Source organism: Globicephala melas, chromosome 10 (genome assembly GCF_963455315.2).
Source record: "Globicephala melas chromosome 10, mGloMel1.2, whole genome shotgun sequence".
Lineage (NCBI taxonomy): Eukaryota > Metazoa > Chordata > Mammalia > Artiodactyla > Delphinidae > Globicephala > Globicephala melas.
In genome coordinates this window covers 51155568-51177116 of record NC_083323.1, presented here as the reverse complement: position 1 = coordinate 51177116, position 21549 = coordinate 51155568, and the positions used below count along the sequence as shown (strand labels likewise).

General features: G+C 38.7%; 1 protein-coding gene across 1 annotated transcript in view; it reads right to left on the bottom strand.

Annotated features, from left to right (window-relative positions):
- The window catches only part of WIF1 (WNT inhibitory factor 1), an 87349-nt gene that overhangs the window by 30314 nt on the left and 35486 nt on the right, over positions 1 to 21549 (bottom strand). Inside the window, exon 3 of the mRNA XM_030866381.3 lies at positions 6196 to 6304. Within this exon, the coding sequence (XP_030722241.1) occupies positions 6196 to 6304 (109 nt within the window). The remainder of the gene's footprint in view (positions 1 to 6195; positions 6305 to 21549) is intronic.

The window sequence follows — 21549 nt, the reverse complement described above, 5'->3', positions numbered from 1 at the left end:
ATCTCCAAAATTTACAAGCATCTAAATATTAAAAAAACAAAAAAACCAATCCAAAAATGGGCAGAAGACCTAAATAGACATTTCTCCAAAGAAGATATACAGGTTGCCAAGAAACACATGAAAGGACGCTCAACATCACTAATCATTAGAGAAATGCAAATCAAAACTATAATGAGGTATCACCTCACACCAGTCAGAATGGCCATACTCAAACAAAAATCTAGAAACAATAAATGCTGGAGAGGTTGTGGAGAAATGGGAATCCTCTTGCCCTGTTGGTGGGAATGTAAATTGATACAGCCACTATGGAGAACAGTATGGAGTTTCCTTAAAAAACTAAAAATAGAACTACCATATGACCCAGCAATCCCATTACTGGGCATATACCCTGAGAAAACCATAATTCAAAAAGAGTCACGTACGACAGTGTTCATTGCAGCAGTATTTACAGTAGCCAGGATATGGTAGCAACCTAAGTGTCCGTTGACAGATGAATGGATGAAGAAGATGTGGCACATATATACAATGTAATATTACTCAGCCATAAAAAGAATCAAAACTGAGTTATTTGCAGTGAGGTGGATGGACCTAGAGTCTGTCATACAGAGTGAAGTAACTCAGAAAGAGAAAAACAAAGACCATATGCTAACACATATAAGGTGTCTAAAATAAAAAAAAGGTTGTGAAGCACCTAAGGGCAGGACAGGAATAAAGACGCAGACGTAGGGAATGGACTTGAGGACACAGGGTGGGGGAAGGGTAAGCTGGGACGAAGTGAGAGAGTGGCATGGACATATATACACTACCAAATGTAAAACAGATAGCTAGTGGGAAGCAGCCACATAGCACAGGGAGATCAGTTCGGTGCTTTGTGTCCACCTAGAGGGGTGGGATAGGGAGGGTGGGAGGGAGACGCAAGAGGGAGGAGAAATGGGGATAAATGTATATTTATAGCTGATTCACTTTGTTATACAGCAGAAACTAACACACCACTGTAAAGCAATTATACTCCAAAAAAGATGTTTTAAATCTTCCACCCTGAGACCAGTATGGTGTTCATACAGCCTCAGCCTCGGTCACGCAAACCACTGCCTCACAACAAGGGAAGAGATGAATAAGGTGGGCAAGATCTCATCCTCGACACCACATGATTATAAGCTGTTCCATGAATATAAATCATCCAACACAAATAGTCATCCATTCATTCTCTCAGCAAATGCTTACTGAGTACCTACTCTGGGCTTCACTTTCTAAGGATGGGGGTCACCAGGAAGAAGATGGTCCTCCCAGCATTAACACCTATTTGACAATTTCTACACATTGGATTCCTGATGGTCTTGGTTGAGAAGCACCCCTGCTCTGTTGGTTTCATGGGATGACAGAGAAAGAGTGTTCCAACAGGTAAAGCCTTGGCTTGATGGAAACTGTTTTTCCATCTGAGGAATTTTACTGAACCACCCTGCAGTTTGTATTTCCTGTTTTTGTTCTCTTCAGATGCCAGAAAGCAGGCACTTCATAACTGTTAAAGATCAAGAGTTTTCTTTTTCATGCAACGCTCAGGCATATAGGAGTCTGTAGGATAAAAGAACACCTTAGCAGCTTGAGGGTATTAAATAGAGCAGCAGAGTAATGAACGCTACCTGGACGCTTAGGAGCAAGACACACTGATTTGGTTACTTTTTAATAATTCAAGTTACCCTCACTGCTCATGCTGGGGGGACTGAGCTTAATGAGGCTAATGAATAACTGCCCTGAAATGAACTACAATTCCCATAAACTTCTTGCACCTGCATTTCTGCAAACAAATCCTACATCTGCCTCCAAAAATCTCTACGGGGGGAGGGGGGTTGTCTGTGTAAAATGTGTGTGTGTGTGTGTGTGTGTGTGTATAAATGCACACACATGTGCATGAGTCACCTCATCCCAGGCTTGTTCTTTTTAGTCTCACCTTGCCCAAAGTATCATCCACTTTTTCTTCTACATTTTATTAAAGATTCTAAATTATTAGCAAATGATGTTTTCTCTAAACATGACCTATTAAAGTGTTCTCATATCATATATTCAAAACCTTACTGCTTCAATATCCTAAGAAGTAGAATTTCAGTAAACTTTTTTTTTTTACTAGACACAAAAAATTGATAAAACTGGGAAGATTTTGGATATACGCATTTGATTAGAAATCCAAAGATTCAAGATTTATTTTAAGTTGAGGAGGTATAACTGTGCAATTAATTAATACCTTTTAATGGGCTAAATGAGTTTGTACTTCTTTAATAATCAGAAAAAGACAAAAGAAAAATTCAAAAATATGAAATGGAAATTGAGAGACATGTTATGTATTTATCTTACTCCTGACCACTTCTTAAGAAAAAGAACAAATATGCTCAAGAAAAATTTTATAGAAAATTATCTTCGACTAAAAAGGAACACCAAGTGACGTGGCATGAGACCCAGTAATGCCCTATTCCAAGAATTTGGTGGTCATATTCTAAGAACTTTCTTGTCTCCATGATGTAGCAGTATGCAATAATACTAGCATTATCATCTGAGCGGAATTGGGGTACCCATGTATCTGGAATGGGATATTCATATCCTTGAGGCTACAAATCTTAGGTGAGTGTATCTCCAGAACCCAAGGCCTTTTTCCTTCATAGGAGCTTCCTAGAACCTAAACCCATCTGGATTGGAAGTAAATCCTCTGGGAGGGCTGTGAGTCATATCGGCAGCACTGGGATGACCCAAGAGAAACTCAGATTCACACTCTTCCTGTCTATACCCACATGGGCATCTATGCCAGGAAATTAGAGAAACTCTGTGCTTATTTAGTCCCCAACTCTTACAGTGCTGGGATGTGGCAATACAGATACATTGGAAGTAGTAGATAACTACAACCTGAAAATGGACTCTGTAAGGGTGCCTGATTTCCTGATTATTTCATCAATTTAAATTAGCTCCTCAGCAAAGGAAACCATAAACAAAATGAAAAGACAACCTACAGACTGGGAGAAAATATTTGCAAATGATGCAACCGACAAGGGGTTAATTTTCAAAATATACTAACATCTCATACAGCTCAATATAAAAAAAAAAAACAATCAAAAAATGGGCAGAAGATCTAAATAGACATTTCTCCAAATAAGGCATACAGATGGCCAACAGGCACATGAAAAGATGCTCAATATCACTAATCAGTAGAGAAATGCAAATCAAAATTAAAATGACGTACCACCTCACACCAGTCAGAATGGCCATCATTAAAACGTCTACAAATAACAAATGCCGGGGAGGGTGTGCAGAAAAGGGAAGCCTTCCTACACTGTTGGTGGGAATGTAAGTTGGTGCGGCCACTATGGAAAACAGTATGGAGGTTACTCAGAAAACTAAAAATAGATCTACCATATGATTCAGCAATTCCACTCCTGAGCATATATCCAGAGAAAATTCTAATTTGAAAAGATACAAGCACCCCTTTGTTCATAGCAGCACTATTTACAATAGCCAAGTCATGGAAACAACCTAAATGTCCATCAACAGATGCATGGAGAAAGAAGATATGGTATATATATATATATATATATATATACACACACACACACACACACACACACACACACACACATACAGTGGAATATTACTCAGCCATAAAAAAGAATGAAATAATGCCATTTGCAGCTACATGCATGGACCTAGAGATGATCATACTAAGTGAAGTAAGTCAGAAAGACAAATACCATATGATATCACTTATTTGTGGAACCTAAAACATGACACAAATGAACTTACATACGAAACAGACTCACATAGAGAACAGACTTGTAGTTGCCAAGGGGGAGGGGTGTGGGGGAGTGATGGATGGGGAGTTTGGGACTAGCAGATGCAAACTATTATATATAGAATGTATAAACAACAATGTCCTATTGCATAGCTCAGGGAACTATATTCAATATCCTATAATAAACCCTAATGGAAAAGAAAAAAATTAGCTCCTAACGAGATCTTCATTTGATGTTTGACAAATTATTCTAATGTTGCTCTAAAAGAACAAGACTAATCTTTTTTAAGAGGCAGGATTCTGCTATCAATTATTTTAATATAAAACTATAAATATTATAATATTAGAACAAACAGTAGTCTCTAAAACCAACTCTTATCTATAAAAAACTTACTGTAAAATAAAGAGCATATCTTGAGTCAGTCCAACCTCTTACGCTGGAAAAGTCGACAGTTCAGAAAAATAATTCAGGTTGAGCCCTACCTCATACTACTGCCAAAATAAATTTTTGTAAAATATTAGAAGCATGTGTAAATTATCACCTAATCGTTCTCTAGAATAGGAATTAATTTCCAAGCATAAAAGTAATAGGAAAAACATCACAAAGGAAAAGATAGTTTTGACCACACAGGATTTTAAAGCCTCTGCATATCCCTCCTCAAAAAAAATAAAATAAAACATAAATTGAAAAAAATTGCAATCAACAGTCAGTACTTTACAGTGAGCTTTGCAAATTAATAAGAACCACAGTATTTCAATATAAAAATGAGCACGGCACACAGACATTTACATTGTCTAACAGATACAAGAAAATAACTTCCTACCTCATAGGAATTTAAAAAATCAAATTGAAAGAACACTGAGAAACCACTTTTCACTTTTTAAGTCAGCAAAACAGCTAACATGATTAATAACACACGTTGATGAAGTTAGTAAGCCAGGCACTCTCCAGCACTGCTAGCCAGGGTGCAAATAGGCACAGCCTTTGCGGAAAGTAATTTGGCATTTTGGCAATTTAAGAGCCTTTTAAAAAGTTCATAGTTCATATCCTTTGACACAATAATTTTACATCTAAGAATCTATTCTTAACAAAATAATGAGATGAACTTTAAGATTTTGCTACACGCGTGAATCCAACAAGTATTTTCTGAGAGCCTGTTCTATGCTGGGCCCTGTGTTGGCAGTCATGGTGAATAAGACAAACAGGGCTACTGACCATCTGTTACTTTAAAAATGATGTTTACTGTGATATTTCTAGTATGCCAACCCTAAAAACAATCTAAGTAACACAATAAGGGAATAAGTAAATAAATTACGGTATGTTCATAAAACAATATTATAAGGGCATTAAAAATAACTTTTGGAAATATGTGTAGTGACATGGGAAAATGCTTATGTTAAAATGTTAAAAGCCAAAAAATCATTATGCAAGACCAAATATATAATATTACTACAATTATGTAAAAATATATATATACTCAATGTAACATAGGTTACATAAGTGATCTCTGTATTTTTCTAAAAGTCATAAAACCTGGGCTCTAGTCTCAGCTTCACTGCTTATTACATGACTATGGGAAAGTCAGTTGAACGTCACAAGCCTCAATTTTCTAATTTGTAAAATGGAGCCGTAATTCAGGCCTTGACGCCCTCCCAGAACACAAATCAGATAATGCATGAACTGGTGTTCTGTAAGTTGAAAAGTTCTAAACAAATAACTGCATACTGGATTTTCTTAGTAGAGAAGAATGATTAGATCTGAAAGACTGAACCCCTTTCTCCTACTTTGCTATGTCTCCTCTCTACTTCAAATTCCTATTCAGGGCTTCCCTGGTGGCGCAGTGGTTAAGAGTCCGCCTGCCGATGCAGGGGACGCGGGTTCGTGCCCCGGTCCGGGAAGATCCCACATGCCGCGGAGCGGCTGGGCCCATGCCATGGCCGCTGAGCCTGCACATCCGGAGCCTGTGCTCCGCAATGGGAGAGGCCACAACAGTGAGAGGCCCGCGTACCGCAAAAAAAAAAAAAAAAAATTCAATACAATGTTCATTTAGGGGAAGTTTTTCTTGACTTGTCCCATTCTCTCTCGATCACTTACTTTGCATCTTTGCCACATTTATATGTACTACATTAATTCACACTTGTTGGCCAAGTATATCTCACATAGTGACTTTTCTTTTTCTAATCTGGAATCATTTATGAACTGAGTTTTTAGGAAATTCTAAAACTTCCGTTTCTTCATGCCTATCCTAATCTTTTGCCCAAAGGAAATAGGGACATAACAACTGATTTGCCCTAAAATCAACAGATCTCTTCAGGAAAACATTCTGTAATGTCTCTGATGGGTGACAACTGGATCTAAAATATTATTCCCATCGCTATTATATTTTAAGTGTAAACCTTTCTCTGAGGTGAAGACCACCCACCTGATGCCTTGTGAGGCACTGTTCCCAGCAGAGGGACATTGACGGTTGGGTCTGCCATGATGCCTTTATCCAGGGAGCGCAAGGACAGGAATTCATAGAAGTATTCTGCCTACAACAAAAGGCATTGACAATCAGCACCATGGAAACCACAGAGAGTGGGAAGGCACTTCTCAATTCATCATCCCTCTGATGGAAGACTGACATTTTTCACTACAGGAATTCTGGAGCATACGGCACTTAAAATATTGTGTAGGCATAACTCTCTCTTCTGGGTTTTAGAACTCTAGAATTAGACTCTGCTTGGAGAGAAGTGATTCTTTAAAAATATTAATAACACATGTCCACGATATTCACAAGGTAGCCTTTTAGCTTAAAAGGATTGAGAAAACTTCTCTTAAGGAAACAGGTGATGTCAAAACAATCTTCAACTAGCCCTTAGAAAATCCACCTGAGCTTCTTGGGTCATTCTTTAATTCTTTTCAAATCTGACGTGAGTCTTTGACCAGAATTTGGAAAGATGTAATAAGTAAGTGATAATGAAAGCAGCAACCTATTGGCAAAAGAAGACATGAAATTCCAAAATTTAATTATCTTGGTGTGAATGTTCATTTTTCAGTATCATTCCCTTTGGAAGGTTTATATTTAACATCTCAATTTAATTATGGAGAGAAAAGTCTAAAAATGTGAAAACCACCTCTTCAATATGACAACAAGCCGTAAAGCTTTATATTGTAAACATTTTCATTTTCCCACTGAGTCTAGTTGAGAAATGATTCTTGCTACTTGAATGGCCATGAAATACTGAAAGTAGTGATGTATAATCTCACTCAAGCTTTGATGCTTAACTGATTCTCAGCTGGATTATTAAAACGGTTTGTGATGGAAACAATGTGTTCTTGCTTAAGAATAAAGAACAATCAATAAATAGCACAGATTCTGAAATGAAAGATAGGCAGATTGAGAGGTTCTGCAGTTATCTGTAGGATATCCAGAATTTGGATGGGTTAATTAAGTTGATTACATAAACATGGGATAGGAAGAGGTTTAAAAAAGAATACAGCCTATCTTATATGTAGTATAAAAATTTATATGCAGTATAAAATTTATTTTCCAATGTGGAAGATATAAGAGATATATGGTAGACACTGACACAACTTTCTGCCTTAAGTCACAATATCAATGTATTAGGCATTAAGGGCTTTACCATGAGGGTGATCATGCAAAAGGGTAATCTCAGCAGCTATAGGGACACTGTCCATGCCTGGAGTGAGTTGAAAAGCACTTGCAGCTTTCACTAGGTCAGAAGGGGCACCTTCACTGACCAAGTTCCCACTGCAACCGCTTCTTTGAATTGTGGCAGTGGTTCCAGAAGACCACTGTGAAAGGTTCCCTGGGTGGGTAAAAAGAGTTGTGTGAATTAATTTTACTAAATTCATTCACTTAGGAGGGCCCTGAGGATAAAGGGTCATAAGACAGTTAACTCCTACCCTGTCTAAGGGAAGGATTGCAAGAATTCTGATGAAAAGAGTGTCATCAGGAAAGGTCATTCAATTGGAATGAATTCCTTTGAAAAAGAAAACATTATTTATGTCCCTTCAGGAAAACCAACGACTATTAAAAGTGGGCTGCTACTTAGACGGCGTTTCGTGAATCTAGGTGTTTTAAATGACTTCTACCGGCTGTGCTTCCCTCTATACTTTACTAGATAATATTTGTCATTCCCCTTTTTGTTCTAAAGCATATCATGGTAGGTATTATGAAGGGATTTAGCACTGTATGCCCTTGTAATTAATAACTTTTGGTTACTTATATTACCAAGTACAGTAATATCAGCTAGCAACAATAACACAACAACCACTTGTGAAATTCCACATGCCAAAATATTCGAAATATTTGTATTTATAGTACATTTAACAATGGAAAAGAGCTGAGTGGACAGAGTGCAAATATGTTGAAAATAAAACATTTCAGTAGCTATATTGCTTCAAATAACACATAATGTTATCATTTGCTGCTCCATAATTATACCTTTCACGTTATAAATTAAATCTGTTTATATGGATGATGTATTTTAAAAATGCATTTATAAAAACTAATATAATTTCAGTAAGTTTTTAAAATCATTTTTTGCATTAATAAGAAAAAGGATGGAAGACTAGACACCAAGATTAAAACAATGACTGTGTAGGATTTTTTTTTTTTAATTGGAGTGTAATTGCTTTACGATGTTGTGTTAGTTTCTGTTGTACAACAATGTGAATCAGCTATATCCCACCCCTCTAGGTCATAACAGAGCACTGAGCTGAGCTCCCTGTGCTATGTGGCTGCTTCCCACTAGCTGTCTATTTTACACATGGTAGTGTATATATGTCAATGCTACTCTCTCACTTCGTCCCACCCTGCATCCACAAATCCCTTCTCTACATCTGCGTCTCTTTTCCAAATTTTCCACATGTGGTTCCATGACTTTTATAGTGAAATAAATACACTTATTTAACAACAGACATTAATCATATACCCTGCTTTCAGTTCTGTGTGGCTGATGAGAATCATTGGCTCTATTTGTATAAATCTCTGATCAGAGTTGAAATATTCTTCTTGGGCTTCTATTTAGTGGGGCCACGCTCACGTAACAATGTATTTAATCTCCTGCAGTCTCCCTGAAAGTGTGCTTCCAGAAAACAACACTCGGTATTTAAGCAGATTCTGAATGTCTCTTTCAAAAGCTTTTGATGATGTTCACAGAAAGTGGGGCTGAAAGAATTTCACTCAGTCCAGAAATATAACTTCATAGAACCTTTGGGTCTCCTGTTGTTGCTTTTGAGTGTGGTCACGTAAAGTAGGTTGGGAAGCACGAATGCGCTATATTCAGTTCCAGAGAGTTTATAATTGGCATTGGCATGGCCTCGCCACAGGATGCAGCTAGGTTTAATAAACTTCTCTGGCAAGCCAATACTCTGATCTTATCAATCACGGATTTTACACTACAGGTTTTAGGATGTCCGTTTGATTTCTTTGAGAATCAGTAAACATCATGGCTTTTCTACTACAGTTCTATCACAAGGAACTGGTCAAAACAGTTTCTTCTTCGGATCTTATCAGCAAAAGGCAGCTGCCAGAGAAAACCTTTTTACTTATTTGGCTTTCTTTTTAGAGATGATGATGCTGTAATCTCTAAAGTATATGATTTTCTTCATACCTGGTATATATTTTTCAAAAGGACTTTGTCCATGTTCATGTCCACTGCCTTCTTACAAACTCCAACTTGAAAACCACTTAGAAATTGACCCACCCTTTGTCTGATCTCAACACTGACTTCTTTCAGTTTCACTTTGTCATTATAAAGCAATCTATCAAAATCACCAATACCACATAAATATTTTTACAAATAAATTATCATCACCATGAGGTAGAGATGAAATATATTCCTCATTTAGCTTAAGGGCTTAAATAGTTCCCTCAAAATCATAGAAAATGGCTGATGGAAGAGGTGATAGATTTATTAATGTCATATTACAACTCCTAGACAGGACTTTCTGTTTTTACTTTATTTATAATCAACATTCTTAGTCCCAAAACTCTCTCCTGGAAGAACTTATTTGGGGGCAAATAAAACCTAAATTCTATGCCAAAGAGAACAGAGAGCTAGCTTTAAAGTTTGGGAACAAGTTTCACAAATTGCACATTTATTATTGAGATAAAAGTAACTCAGAGCATGAACTGCAATAGGGAGGTGGCATGTTGGAGAGCATAAAACCTCTATTAGGAAAAAGTACATTCTGTTACATTAAATGACACTAGTGGAAACTCAGGTAGGGGTAACTAGGATGCTTATTTGGGAAACACATGAAAGGATTGCCTTGTATTCAAACAAAGAATGGGTGTATTCAGAAGAATAATTCACTTCTAAATTAAGTTGCTGAGAAATCTTGCTGGCCTGGTTTGCCATGCAGTAAATTTTCTTTTCATAGAGAGGTATAAAAGACACCCAAATATTATCAAGAAAGGAGGGCTGGAAGCCATTTAACTTGCTTCCAAGCAACTTGGCTGAATATTAGAGTTGTTCCTTCCAGAAGAGATGAAGACATCATTTAAACAGCAAAATGGGATAACTCATAAGGCCTTTGCTCTGGCACTCATTTTTGGGTAGACATGGAGAAAGGAAGCAGAGAATTGCATTAACCATTGGAAGGAATGGAGAGAATCCAGTATTTCTTTTCCACCTTTGAAGTTCTGAGTTTATGGTATACACTTAATCTAATAAGCACAATAATTGCAGGAACCTCTGAGTTAAGAATCAAAGGTTCTTCATAAAACCATGGCTCTCAAACCTCTTTTAACTTCATGCATTACGATGTTGGCCTAAGTATTCATGGGAAAACTTAAACAATAAAGGTATCGTATTTGTCCCTCCAAAATTCTCAGGTGATTTAAAAATACAGAACAGGACTTCCCTGGTGGCGCAGTGGGTAAGAATCCTCCTGCCAATGCAGGGGACACGGGTTCGAGCCCTGGTCTGGGAAGATCCCACGTGCCACAGAGCAACTAAGCCCGTGCGCCACAACTACTGAGCCTGCGCTCTAGAGCCTGCGAGCCACAACTACTGAAGCCCACGCACCTAGAGCCCGTGCTCCGCAACAAGAGAAGCCACCGCAATGAGAAGCCTGCGCACCACAATGAAGAGCAGCCCCCACGCACCACAGTTAGAGAAAGCCCACGCGCAGAAATGAAGAGGTCTTCATTTCTTCACGCAGCCAAAAATAAAAAATATAAATAAATAAATAAATTTATTAAAAAAATACAGAACATACTGCCATAAAGTTTGAAATTTTACCAATAATTTTTGCTGAGTGTTCATTATACTCTAGTCACTGTTCATTTAATTGTCACAACAGCCTACTATTATAGCATACAAGTATGTTCAGATTAGCCAGGCCCTGAGCCTGAGAATTACTAAAGGAATATAAAATAGCTCCTACACAGTATGTGAAATGCAAGAAGAAATCTACTAAAATAAGCAAGAAAGGAAAATAGTTCAATGCTGAAGTCCCAAACAAAACGAATAAGCATGCCCAATGCTTAAAATAATCTGACACCTGAATGTCTAGACCAAAAATGCCAGATCTCACGTTCTTCCTCGGCATTCTTCTTGTTACCTCTCTGCAAAATTTCATCCTTCAAACTCACAACTCCTTATCCTTGGATTCTGCGACAGTCCACTGATTCTTGTCCCACATCTTGACCTTCCTGCATGTCCTTATTCAGTCTCCTTTCAGCTCACAGTCTCAGAAAATCGTTCGCACTCAAGCCTCAGCTCTTCATTCGTTACATTCTGCCATAAAACTCCCGCACTTTCACAGACTGAAGTACTGAATATTTCCTTCTGAGCAATGATGCTCAGGGCGAAACATTTACACCATGTCATGGCGTGCTGTTTCAGCATGGAGCCTCATTCACAAAGCACCATCCCCACCTGATTTCTTTGCATCTGTCGACAGTATTATCATTTTTCCAGAATAAAGGCACCAAACCTTAGAGTTGTTTCTTGCCTCTCCCGATAGCCAGACACAAAAATCTTATCCTTTCTCTTTTCGTAATCTTTTTTTAAAACATCTTTATTGGAGTATAATTGCTTTACAATGGTGTGTTAGTTTCTGCTTTATAACAAAGTGAATCAGCTATACATATACATATGTCTCCATATCTCCTCCCTCTTGCGTCTCCCTCCCTCCCACCCTCCCCATCCCACCCCTCTAAGGTGGTCACAAAGCACCGAGCTGATCTCCCTGTGCTATGCGGCTGCTTCCCACTAGCTATCTACCTTACGTTTGGTAGTGTATATACGTCGATGCCACTCTCTCGCTTTGTCACAGCTTACCCTTCCCCCTCCCCATATCCTCAAGTCCATTCTCTAGTAGGTCTGTGTCTTTATTTCTGTCTTACCCCTAGGTTCTTCATGACCTTTTTTTTTCCCTTAGATTCCATATATGTGTTAGCATACGGTATTTGTTTTTCTCTTTCTGACTTACTTCATTCACTCTGTATGACAGACTCTAGGTCCATCCACCTCACTACAAATAACTCAATTTCATTTCTTTTTATGGCTGAGTAATATTCCATTGTATATATGTGCCACATCAATTCCGTCTCTTCCTTTCATTCCCACTGCTCACCCTAACCCAACCTTTATTTCTTCAAGGTGGCATTACTGTAACATTTCTGAAATATCCTTCCTCTCTGCCGCTTTAAAATATCTGCCATAACATAAGCCAATATATCTAATGAAAACATCACTTTTTTATTGAAGTATAGTTGATTTACAATATTGTGTTAGTTTCAGGTGCACCACATAGTGATTCAGTATTTTTGCAGATTATATTCCATGATAGGTTATTACAAGATAATGGGTATACTTCCTGGTGCTACACAGTATATACTTGTTGCTTATCTATTTTATATATAGTAGTTTGTATTTCTTAATCCTATCCTCTTAGTTTGCCTCTCCCCCCTTCCCTCGCCCCTTTGGTAACCACAAGCTTGTATTCTATATCTGTGAGTCTGTTTCTGTTTTGTATATACATTTATTTGTATTATTTTTTATTTTTTTGATGTGGACCATTTTTAAAGTTTTTATTGAATTTGTTACAATATTGCTTCTGTTTTGTGTTTTGGCTTCGTGGCGGAGAGGCACGTGGGATCCTAGCTCCCCAACCAGGGGTTGAACCCACACACACCCCTGCACTGGAAGGCGAAATCGCAACCACTGGACCGCCAGGGAAGTCCCTGTGTTATTTTTTAGATTCCACATGTAAGTGATACAGTGTAAGTGATAAGTGTCTGACTTATTTCAATAAGCATAATATTCTCTAGGTTCATCCACACTGCTGCAGATGGCAGTATTTCATTCTTTTTTATGGTGGAGTAATATTCCATTGTGTGTATAAACCACATCTTCTTAATCCAATCATCTGTTGGGCCCTTGGGTTGTTTCCATGTCTTGGCTATTGTAAACAGTGCTGCTATGAACATAGGGGCTCATGTATCTTTTTGAGTTAGTATCACTTTCGCCACATCACAATCCTTTCCTGTCTCTCTTTATCTCCAGGATAAGGCCTTTAGCCTGTCTGAATGTCCTTCCACAATTTGGGTCCACATTTCCTTTGTTTCTTACTACTCCCCAACAGGGATACACTGATGGAGCTCAACTGGCCTGCTCTGTACCTACCGGAGCCACACCTGTATCCCAGTGTTTTGGCCTATACTGACCTGTGATAGGACTTAAACCAGCCTGGCCCTTAAACATGTACCGCCATGTATTATTATGAAACTTTTCACATGTGTATATCATGTATTCTCATATACATTTTGGATTCTTTGTGTTGAGGGTGGGATTATATATTTTTTTCCAGAACTCTATTGGAGATTCACTCAGCCTTGTGCACAGCACGAGGTATTGAATAAATATTTGCTGAATGAATGAATGACCTACCAAGGAACGTCCAGATGTGTAAGCCCACTGCATTCCAGAACACATGGTTGTGGTGAAGTGGCGTTCGCCTCTGATTCTACTGATAGGCAGCAGCTTCTCTGTTTTGGCAATTGCTCAATTACTTTTATGGGTCAAAAGATTCTCTTTTACTTTGCTGTGTGGCAGTCACCGCAGCATACATAGAGAATAGAGAACATTTTAGAAGAAAAGAGCAGTCAAAGAAACATTGACATTTGATAGCCAGCCAATCTGGGCATAGTTTGTAACCGTTTTATGCTTGTTTGGGGACAAAACCTTGGCAATCAGTCTCCCAGAAGGAATATAAACAAATCGTGTAAACAAGGTCCAGTTCTGAATCATGACTGTCCAGCGCTCCTCTGGTTCATATTTCCCACTTGCATCTCTCCTATAAGTTACATAGATATACTTATAAGGACATGCAATTTATATAATTTTAAAAGTTTATAAATTTTGTAAAATTGTATAAATTTACATAAATTTTGCCTTCTGTAAGTTACAATATGCAATTGCCAATGTCACTGAAATATCAACAATGACTTTTTTCCTGCTTTCTTTTGAAACTGGCTCTAAGAGGAACTTGTTTCAACAACAAAAAGAAAAAGCACCTTCTCATGCAGAGTAGTTATTTAATTATGTCGCTGGCTTGGATTAAATTGACATTGAAATTAACATTTTTAAGGAGAGAATTTCAATCAGCCTAGTTCTTCTGTTCTAGTAATTGTTTTTATACACACTAGAGTAGACCACAGTCAGTGGGCTGGTTGAGGGAGTGAGGTTATTGGAATATAATGGTAATAGTAAAACTTAAAGTCCAAGTAAACACACCCGGGACCACAAGAGTTTTGTAAACTAAAACTGGCAGGAGATCACACGGTTTGGCTTCACATGAATCTGAAATATCTAAGACATTTTCCATTTTTTCCTCCTAGGGTTTGGAACCATCATCGCTCATGCAAACCAGAAACAGACCCGGTTATCTGACAAATCCCTGGCTAGTCACTCTCTTTTAAGATTCCTAAAGATAGGAAAGCAATGCAAAAGAGCTATATTGCTATTTTGTATTAGATAAAACGAAAAGTTAGGTTTTGTTTTCTTTTTAATTTTTTTGAGGGAGGGGTATAACAAGGCGGCAGAAAAGCAAAGCATTAGAGAATGGAAAAGGTTTTTTTAAAGTTCTTTTGAAGACTGAAAACAAGAGTATCAGTATAAAGACCACGTAGGCTCTGAACAAAATACAGTCCCCGTTCAGCACACGTTCACCAGACTGCCAAAATTTTCCTTGGAAAGAGCAATGTTGGTAGGGTAGGAGATAGATGGGCCCCTGGGCTGGATGGCTGGTCTTTGTCAGGTGGAGTAAAATTGAAGCTTTGTTCTCACCAGACACTCCAGAAGCTGAGCTCTGCTGAAGTAAAGAGATAAGATGACCACTGCTAAGGTCAAGGAAAACTTCCCTGTCTGCACATGCACAGGAAAGCTCCTTGGGGGTGAAAAAGGGAGCGTGCGCCACCCCATAATAAGTGTGGACATATGCCCCACAGGCCTCTGCGGTGGGATCCATCTTAGCAAAAATTTGTGCACACATGTTGGGGAGGATCCTAGGACCAGTCAAGTGTGGAAAATAGAACAAGATAATTGTCCAAAGGTAAACAAAGACCCGGAAGGACTGTCCTATATAAGTGATTTAAATCACCTCTTTACTGTGCTCCTCCCCTCATTAGAGAGGACCTCCGTACCCTTTCTCTCTGGGTGTGTATTTCTGCCTTGCTTCTGTCTTAAATAAACAGACTCCTTATCTGTGTGCTCTCCTACATGTTATGCTGTGTCTCTGATAATAAACTTTGTACCTGTTTTTACCTCCTTGAAACATTTTTGCTTTCAAATGGGGATAAGAGCCAGGGAAACTTTGTCTTTAGCCTCTAGCTCCTGGTGGTCCAGCGGCTAGGATTCCTGGTTTTTTTCATCCAGGCTACCCGGGTTCAATTCCTGGGCACGGAACTAAGATCTCTCTTCAGGACCGCTCACTGCTGCCTCTCTGAGATCATCGACAACAGTGGGGTTTTTGAAAGCTTCATTTCTTTTTATTCCTCAAGGCTTCTGGGACAAGTACCTCCTTCTCAGAATAAGCCTGCCCTAATTCAAGTATTTGTAAAGTTATGGGTCAGTGCCAACCTAAAAACTGGGCAGTAGGAAGGAGGACCATATTGGGCGATATTGCGTGGGGTAAGGTAAGGGACTGAGGAAAGAAAACATCATTACAAGTGGTACAGCTGGCACTTTGAGGGCTAGGGACAGTCTATACAGGCGGTATGGGGAAAAAAAACAGTGTGGAGGAACTCCGGAGTACAACTACAACGTCTCCTGGACACTAAGAATAATTATTGGAGAGCATGGAAGGGCTGATAAAGCAGCAGTATGACTGCAGGTGTTCTAGAGGAGACGGGAGAGGGAGAGTTCAGTTCTGACAAAGGAAAAGGAATACTTTTTCTATTTTTTTCCTTCACATCTCAAGATTTATATTTGAATATTTCTTTTCTTAAAGCTTCAGAAGCAGTCATCGGATATTCACTTAACGGAGGTGGTGGGTGGGAGAGAATGTGCTAAGAGCTATTTCTCTAATAATTTAGAAACCGCGCGAGTACCCTTAACACCTCGTTTAATTCTTCATCAGTATCTCATCCCCTCACTCTCTTTCACATAATTCACTTGGTGGTATATTTCAGCGTATCACATTTTTGGGGGGCAGAATGACACTTATAAAGTGTACCAATAAATTTGGGTAGTACATATAAGTAGCTCAAAAGAGGCAAAGTTAATATTCCATTTCTTTCAGAGTTCTTTATAATTTATCTCTAGAGGTATATATTTATTACATTCTATTGATAAAAAGTGTTTGAAATTTTTAACGGACTTAGAAATGTCAGGAGATAGTCTCAGTGATGGCTTTTAAAATATTTAATATTAGGTCATATTTTTCTTAGTTTAAGCTTCAGGTAAAGAATTGCTTCTGCAATTCTTTATTATTTTTTTTTTTGAATCCACATGGACAGTATTAACTTCTCTGATAAAACCCAGAAAAAAGACTTTCTCCCTTAACATTGTTTAAAAAAAAATGCATTAAACTAACTTGTTAATGGTTATGAGATATGCCTTAATTTGACTTCTTTGTTCATATCATTTCAATTTCATATATCAGAATACTATGTGACAAGATATCCTCCAATGGCCAGTTGTTCTGTTCCTACCTAAGAGCCAAAGAGAAAAATAATCTGTAACCTCATAATTAGATTTGCAAAGTCCAAATTTTAGAGAACTCGTCTTACTAGCAAAAGATTCAAATAATAGTCACCACTATAAAGTTTTTTATACTTCAGAAAAAGCCATTGCCTCCAACATACAGCACAATTAGCCTTTTACATCTTCTAAGCTCCTCTGGACATTTGCTGCTATAAAATTGTTAGTCATCCATGCGCCAATCGTCCCTCTTTAAGAAAAAGAGAAACGGCACTGAAGCAATTTCCTGGAGACTACTGACGCTGAAGACCCATAATCTGAGGACTGGCTACATCTATGTGGCTAACTCCAGTCGTCTCCGAGGACCCCTGAGCAATTCTTTTAAACATCCCTAGCTTCTCCCTTCTCCTACACACAAGTCCATAGATTCCCCCAAGTCCTCTGCCCCATTCCTGCTGTCTTCACTCAACTCACGACAATATCTTATCCACAATGAAAACAGAGACTGCTAGATAGGAACTCTCTCAACTTTCCTCCGTCTACCTACAAAGAGGCCACATCCACATTCCATCCTGCTTCCTTCCCACATCCTCTGAGACTGGCTCCATCAATAATGTCATCTTCTCTCATCTATAATAATGTGATGAAAAGGTTAAAAACCCAACCCTGTGCCTACCAGGCTATCTTTCTTCCTTCCTATTATTATGATGTTTCCAGAGGAGGCTATACTTGTGGCCTTGGTTTTCTTGCCCATCGGTCTTCAGCTCACTAGAGTATGGCTTTTTTCTCTCATTACTATTAAAATGTTTTCCTAAAAGGTCACGGATGACTTCCAAGTTGTTAAATCCATTGAGCACTTTTCTGCCTTAATCTCTCCTGTGTTCTCTTAAATTTTTTTAACACAATCAGCTTCTCTCTCTCTTTGACCTATACATAAAAACAATTTGGGTTTTCTGTCTCCTTCTCTATGACCTTCACATGCTTCTCTTTTTATAACTGCACCTTACAACGAGTTTGGAATGTGGGCCCATACACCATTAGAGAATCCATAGCTTTTGTGTTTATATGTATATGACTATTCTGGGGGGAGAGTAGACCCTAGCTTTTATCACATTCTTAAAGGAGTCCATGACTCAAAAAAAAAAAAAAAAAAGGTTAAGAACCACTGCCTTCAAGGTTGATGTTTACTTCTGGTCTGCTCTTCTTGCTTCTGCTCTCTTCTTGGGGTGTCTTAATCGTTTCTATGTCTTCGATTTACACCTACATTTCCATGATCTCCAAATTTTTATCTCCAGTTTTCACCCTTCTTCTGAGCTCTAGATTCATATCGACAGCTGTCTACCAGACATCTACCCTTGGACTTAACATGCTTGAACCAAACTCATTATCTTCCCAATGAACCTGTTCACTTACATGTCTTTAGACAACAAGTGCCCTGTAACCAGTGGCCCAAGCTCTAAACGTGGCAGTCTTTTTAGACTATTCTTTCAACACCCACCTCTACAAACTTTCACTGATTTCTCAAATCTATTTCCTTCTTTCCTTCCCATTGTTACGACCAAAATTCAGACATTTCTCACTCATGCTCCTGTAATTGTCCCTCAACAAATCTTCCTATTAATGAATGACCTCCAGATGTATGCCCTCCAATCCACATTATCATCCAGTTTTTCCTCCTGAATGCCAGCTGGACCACATCACCGCTCCCACGTAAAACCCTTAATAATTTCTAACCACAGGAGGAGTTCAGCTACAGCTTTGCACTGGGCTCTGCACACCAGCCTCTTCTCTCATGTCTTTCCTCACGAGGCACTGATCCGGTCACAGCAAGCTTTGAATCCACTGAGCTGCCATGCTCTCTCATGAACCCTGCTGCCTCCTCTACACTTGGAATGTCTAGCCCTGCCCTTGTCCACCAGGCAAGGTCCACCTTGACTTACCTCTCCAGACTCAGGTGAAATGTCACCTCTTTGGTAAAACTCTTCCACTCCAGATGCTCCTTTCCTGTACTCTTCCTTATCTTTACTATCGTATTTATGCTAACAATCTAGTTACTTGTCTTCCCACTCTCCCTTAGGCAGAGGATCTTGTCTGTTCTTATTTGAATCCCCGATGACTTAATATATTTTTTGTGGCTCAAAAATGATTATAAAAAAACAGATACAAGCTTTAAGTCCAGTTAGTCATCTCCTTAAAAATAACAGGTAAATCAGGTCTTACCACGTCTAGTCCAAGTCATGAAATTTCTGACTTTAAACGAAACAGAAGCCCCAGTATACTTGTGAAGCTTTGATCGAGGGAGGTAGACTGGAATTCCAGTCACAAGTCCGCAGGAAACGGGTGACAATGAGGCCACACACAAGAAAACTAAGCTGCCTCTGAGTTGGCCCTCCGCTGAGACAGCTAGCAGTCCAAATAACACCATCCAGACTCTGGGGTGAATCTGGGTGAGACTCAGGCTACAGTCAGACCAACTTGGCTCGAATTCTAATTCCACGACTTACTAGCTGGCCTTGGGCAAAATCTTAGCCTCTTATTCATTCAACACATATGTACTGAGTGTGCCAGACACTAGGCTTTCTGTATGCCTACAATGCCAAGGATGAGTAAAAACAGATCTGGTTTTTGTCCTTATGGAGTTTGCAGGCTGGAAGGGGGTTGATCATTAATCAAATAATTAAGACTGTGATAAAGTAGTTCAGAGGAGATGTAGAGCTTTGCGAATACGTAATTTGACTTAGCTTGGGGTCAAGAAAGGCTCGCCTGAGGTCTGCTGAATGCACGGAAGTTACACAGGTGAAAGAGGGAGCAGCATTTTCGGCAGTGGAAAGATCAGGTGTGTAAGCTCTGACAGGGCTTTGGCAAGCATGAGGAACCGCAGGGTTCCGAGCACTGTTGCAAGGATTAAAATAAATAATGTGTGTAAAGCAGATAGCCAATGTTGGCACACAGTAAGCAGTCAACAAACAGCAGGATTAATACGCGAGTCCCTTACTCATGGCGTGTGGCAGCAGTTTCTAGACAGTGGGAGAACGCATAGGTAGAAGGAAGCAGTCTGAGGATTTCTGGGTGTTTGGGGCTGGAGGAGTGTGATCAAGAGGGTTCTCACAGTCCTGAAGGACATCAGCCATGTGCTGTGGTTATAGGGAGAAGAGTTCAAAAGGAGAGCAGTGGCTGTGAAAATAGTCTAAAAACCTTTTCCTTTTCTGCTTATTGCAGACGTGGGTTTATAGTTCAGGTTATCCTGTGTAGGCAAAATTGCAATTACCTTATTTCTTTAGCTTTAAAACAAGTTAGAAATGTCTTTTCAAACTATTAATTTAGAGGATAGAAGAACAAGTATGACTACACCACAGAGATGTAATCAGAAATATCTAGGCTATGGGAAACTCTATATGCCAAAAACCTAGTCTCCTCAACAAAAATTTGAAGAAATTTAAAAATGAGAGCAATGGAGGGGAAACATAGATTAAAAGAGACCTAAAAGACTTAGCAACCAATCACAATATGTGGACCTTATTTTTGGATCCTCATTCAAATAAACAAACCTTTAAAAATGTATGATGTTATACACCATGATCAAGTGGGGTTTATTCCAGGAATGCAAGGATTCTTCAATATACGCCAATCAATCAACGTGATACACCATATTAACAAACTGAAGGAGAAAAACCATATGGTCATCTCAATAGATGCAGAGAAAGCTTTTGACAAAATTCAACACCCATTTTTGATAAAAACCCTGCAGAAAGTAGGCATAGAGGGAACTTTCCTCAACATAATAAAGGCCATATATGACAAACCCACAGCCAACATCGTCCTCAATGGTGAAAAACTGAAAGCATTTCCACTAACATCAGGAAGAAGACAACGTTGCCCACTCTCACCACTCTTATTCAACGTAGTTTTGGAAGTTTTAGCCACAGCAATTGGAGAAGAAAAGGAAATAAAAGGAATCCAAATCATAAAAGAAGAAGTAAAGCTGTCACTGTTTGCAGATGACATGATACTATACATAGAGAATCCTAAAGAGGCTACCAGAAAACTACTAGAGCTAATCAATGAATGTGGTAAAGTAGCAGGATACAAAATTAATGCACAGAAATCTCTGGCATTCCTATACACTAATGATGAAAAATCTGAAAGTGAAATCAAGAAAACACTTCCATTTACCATTGCAACAAAAAGAATAAAATATCTAGGAATAAACCTACCTAAGGAGACAAAAGACCTGTATGCAGAAAATTATAAGACACTGATGAAAGAAATTAAAGATGATACAAATAGATGGAGAGATATACCATGTTCTTGGATTGGAAGAATCAACATTGTGAAAATGACTCTACTACCCAAAGCAATCTACAGATTCCATGTAATCCCTATCAAACTACCAGTGGCATTTTTCACAGAACTAGATCAAAAAATTTCACAATTTGTATGGAAACACAAAAGACCCCGAATAGCCAAAGCAATCTTGAGAAAGAAAAATGGAGCTGGAGGAATCAGGCTCCCTGACTTCAGACTATACTACAAAGCTACAGTAATCAAGACAGTATGGTACTGGCACAAAAACAGAAATATAGATCAATGGAACAGGATAGAAAGCCCAGAGA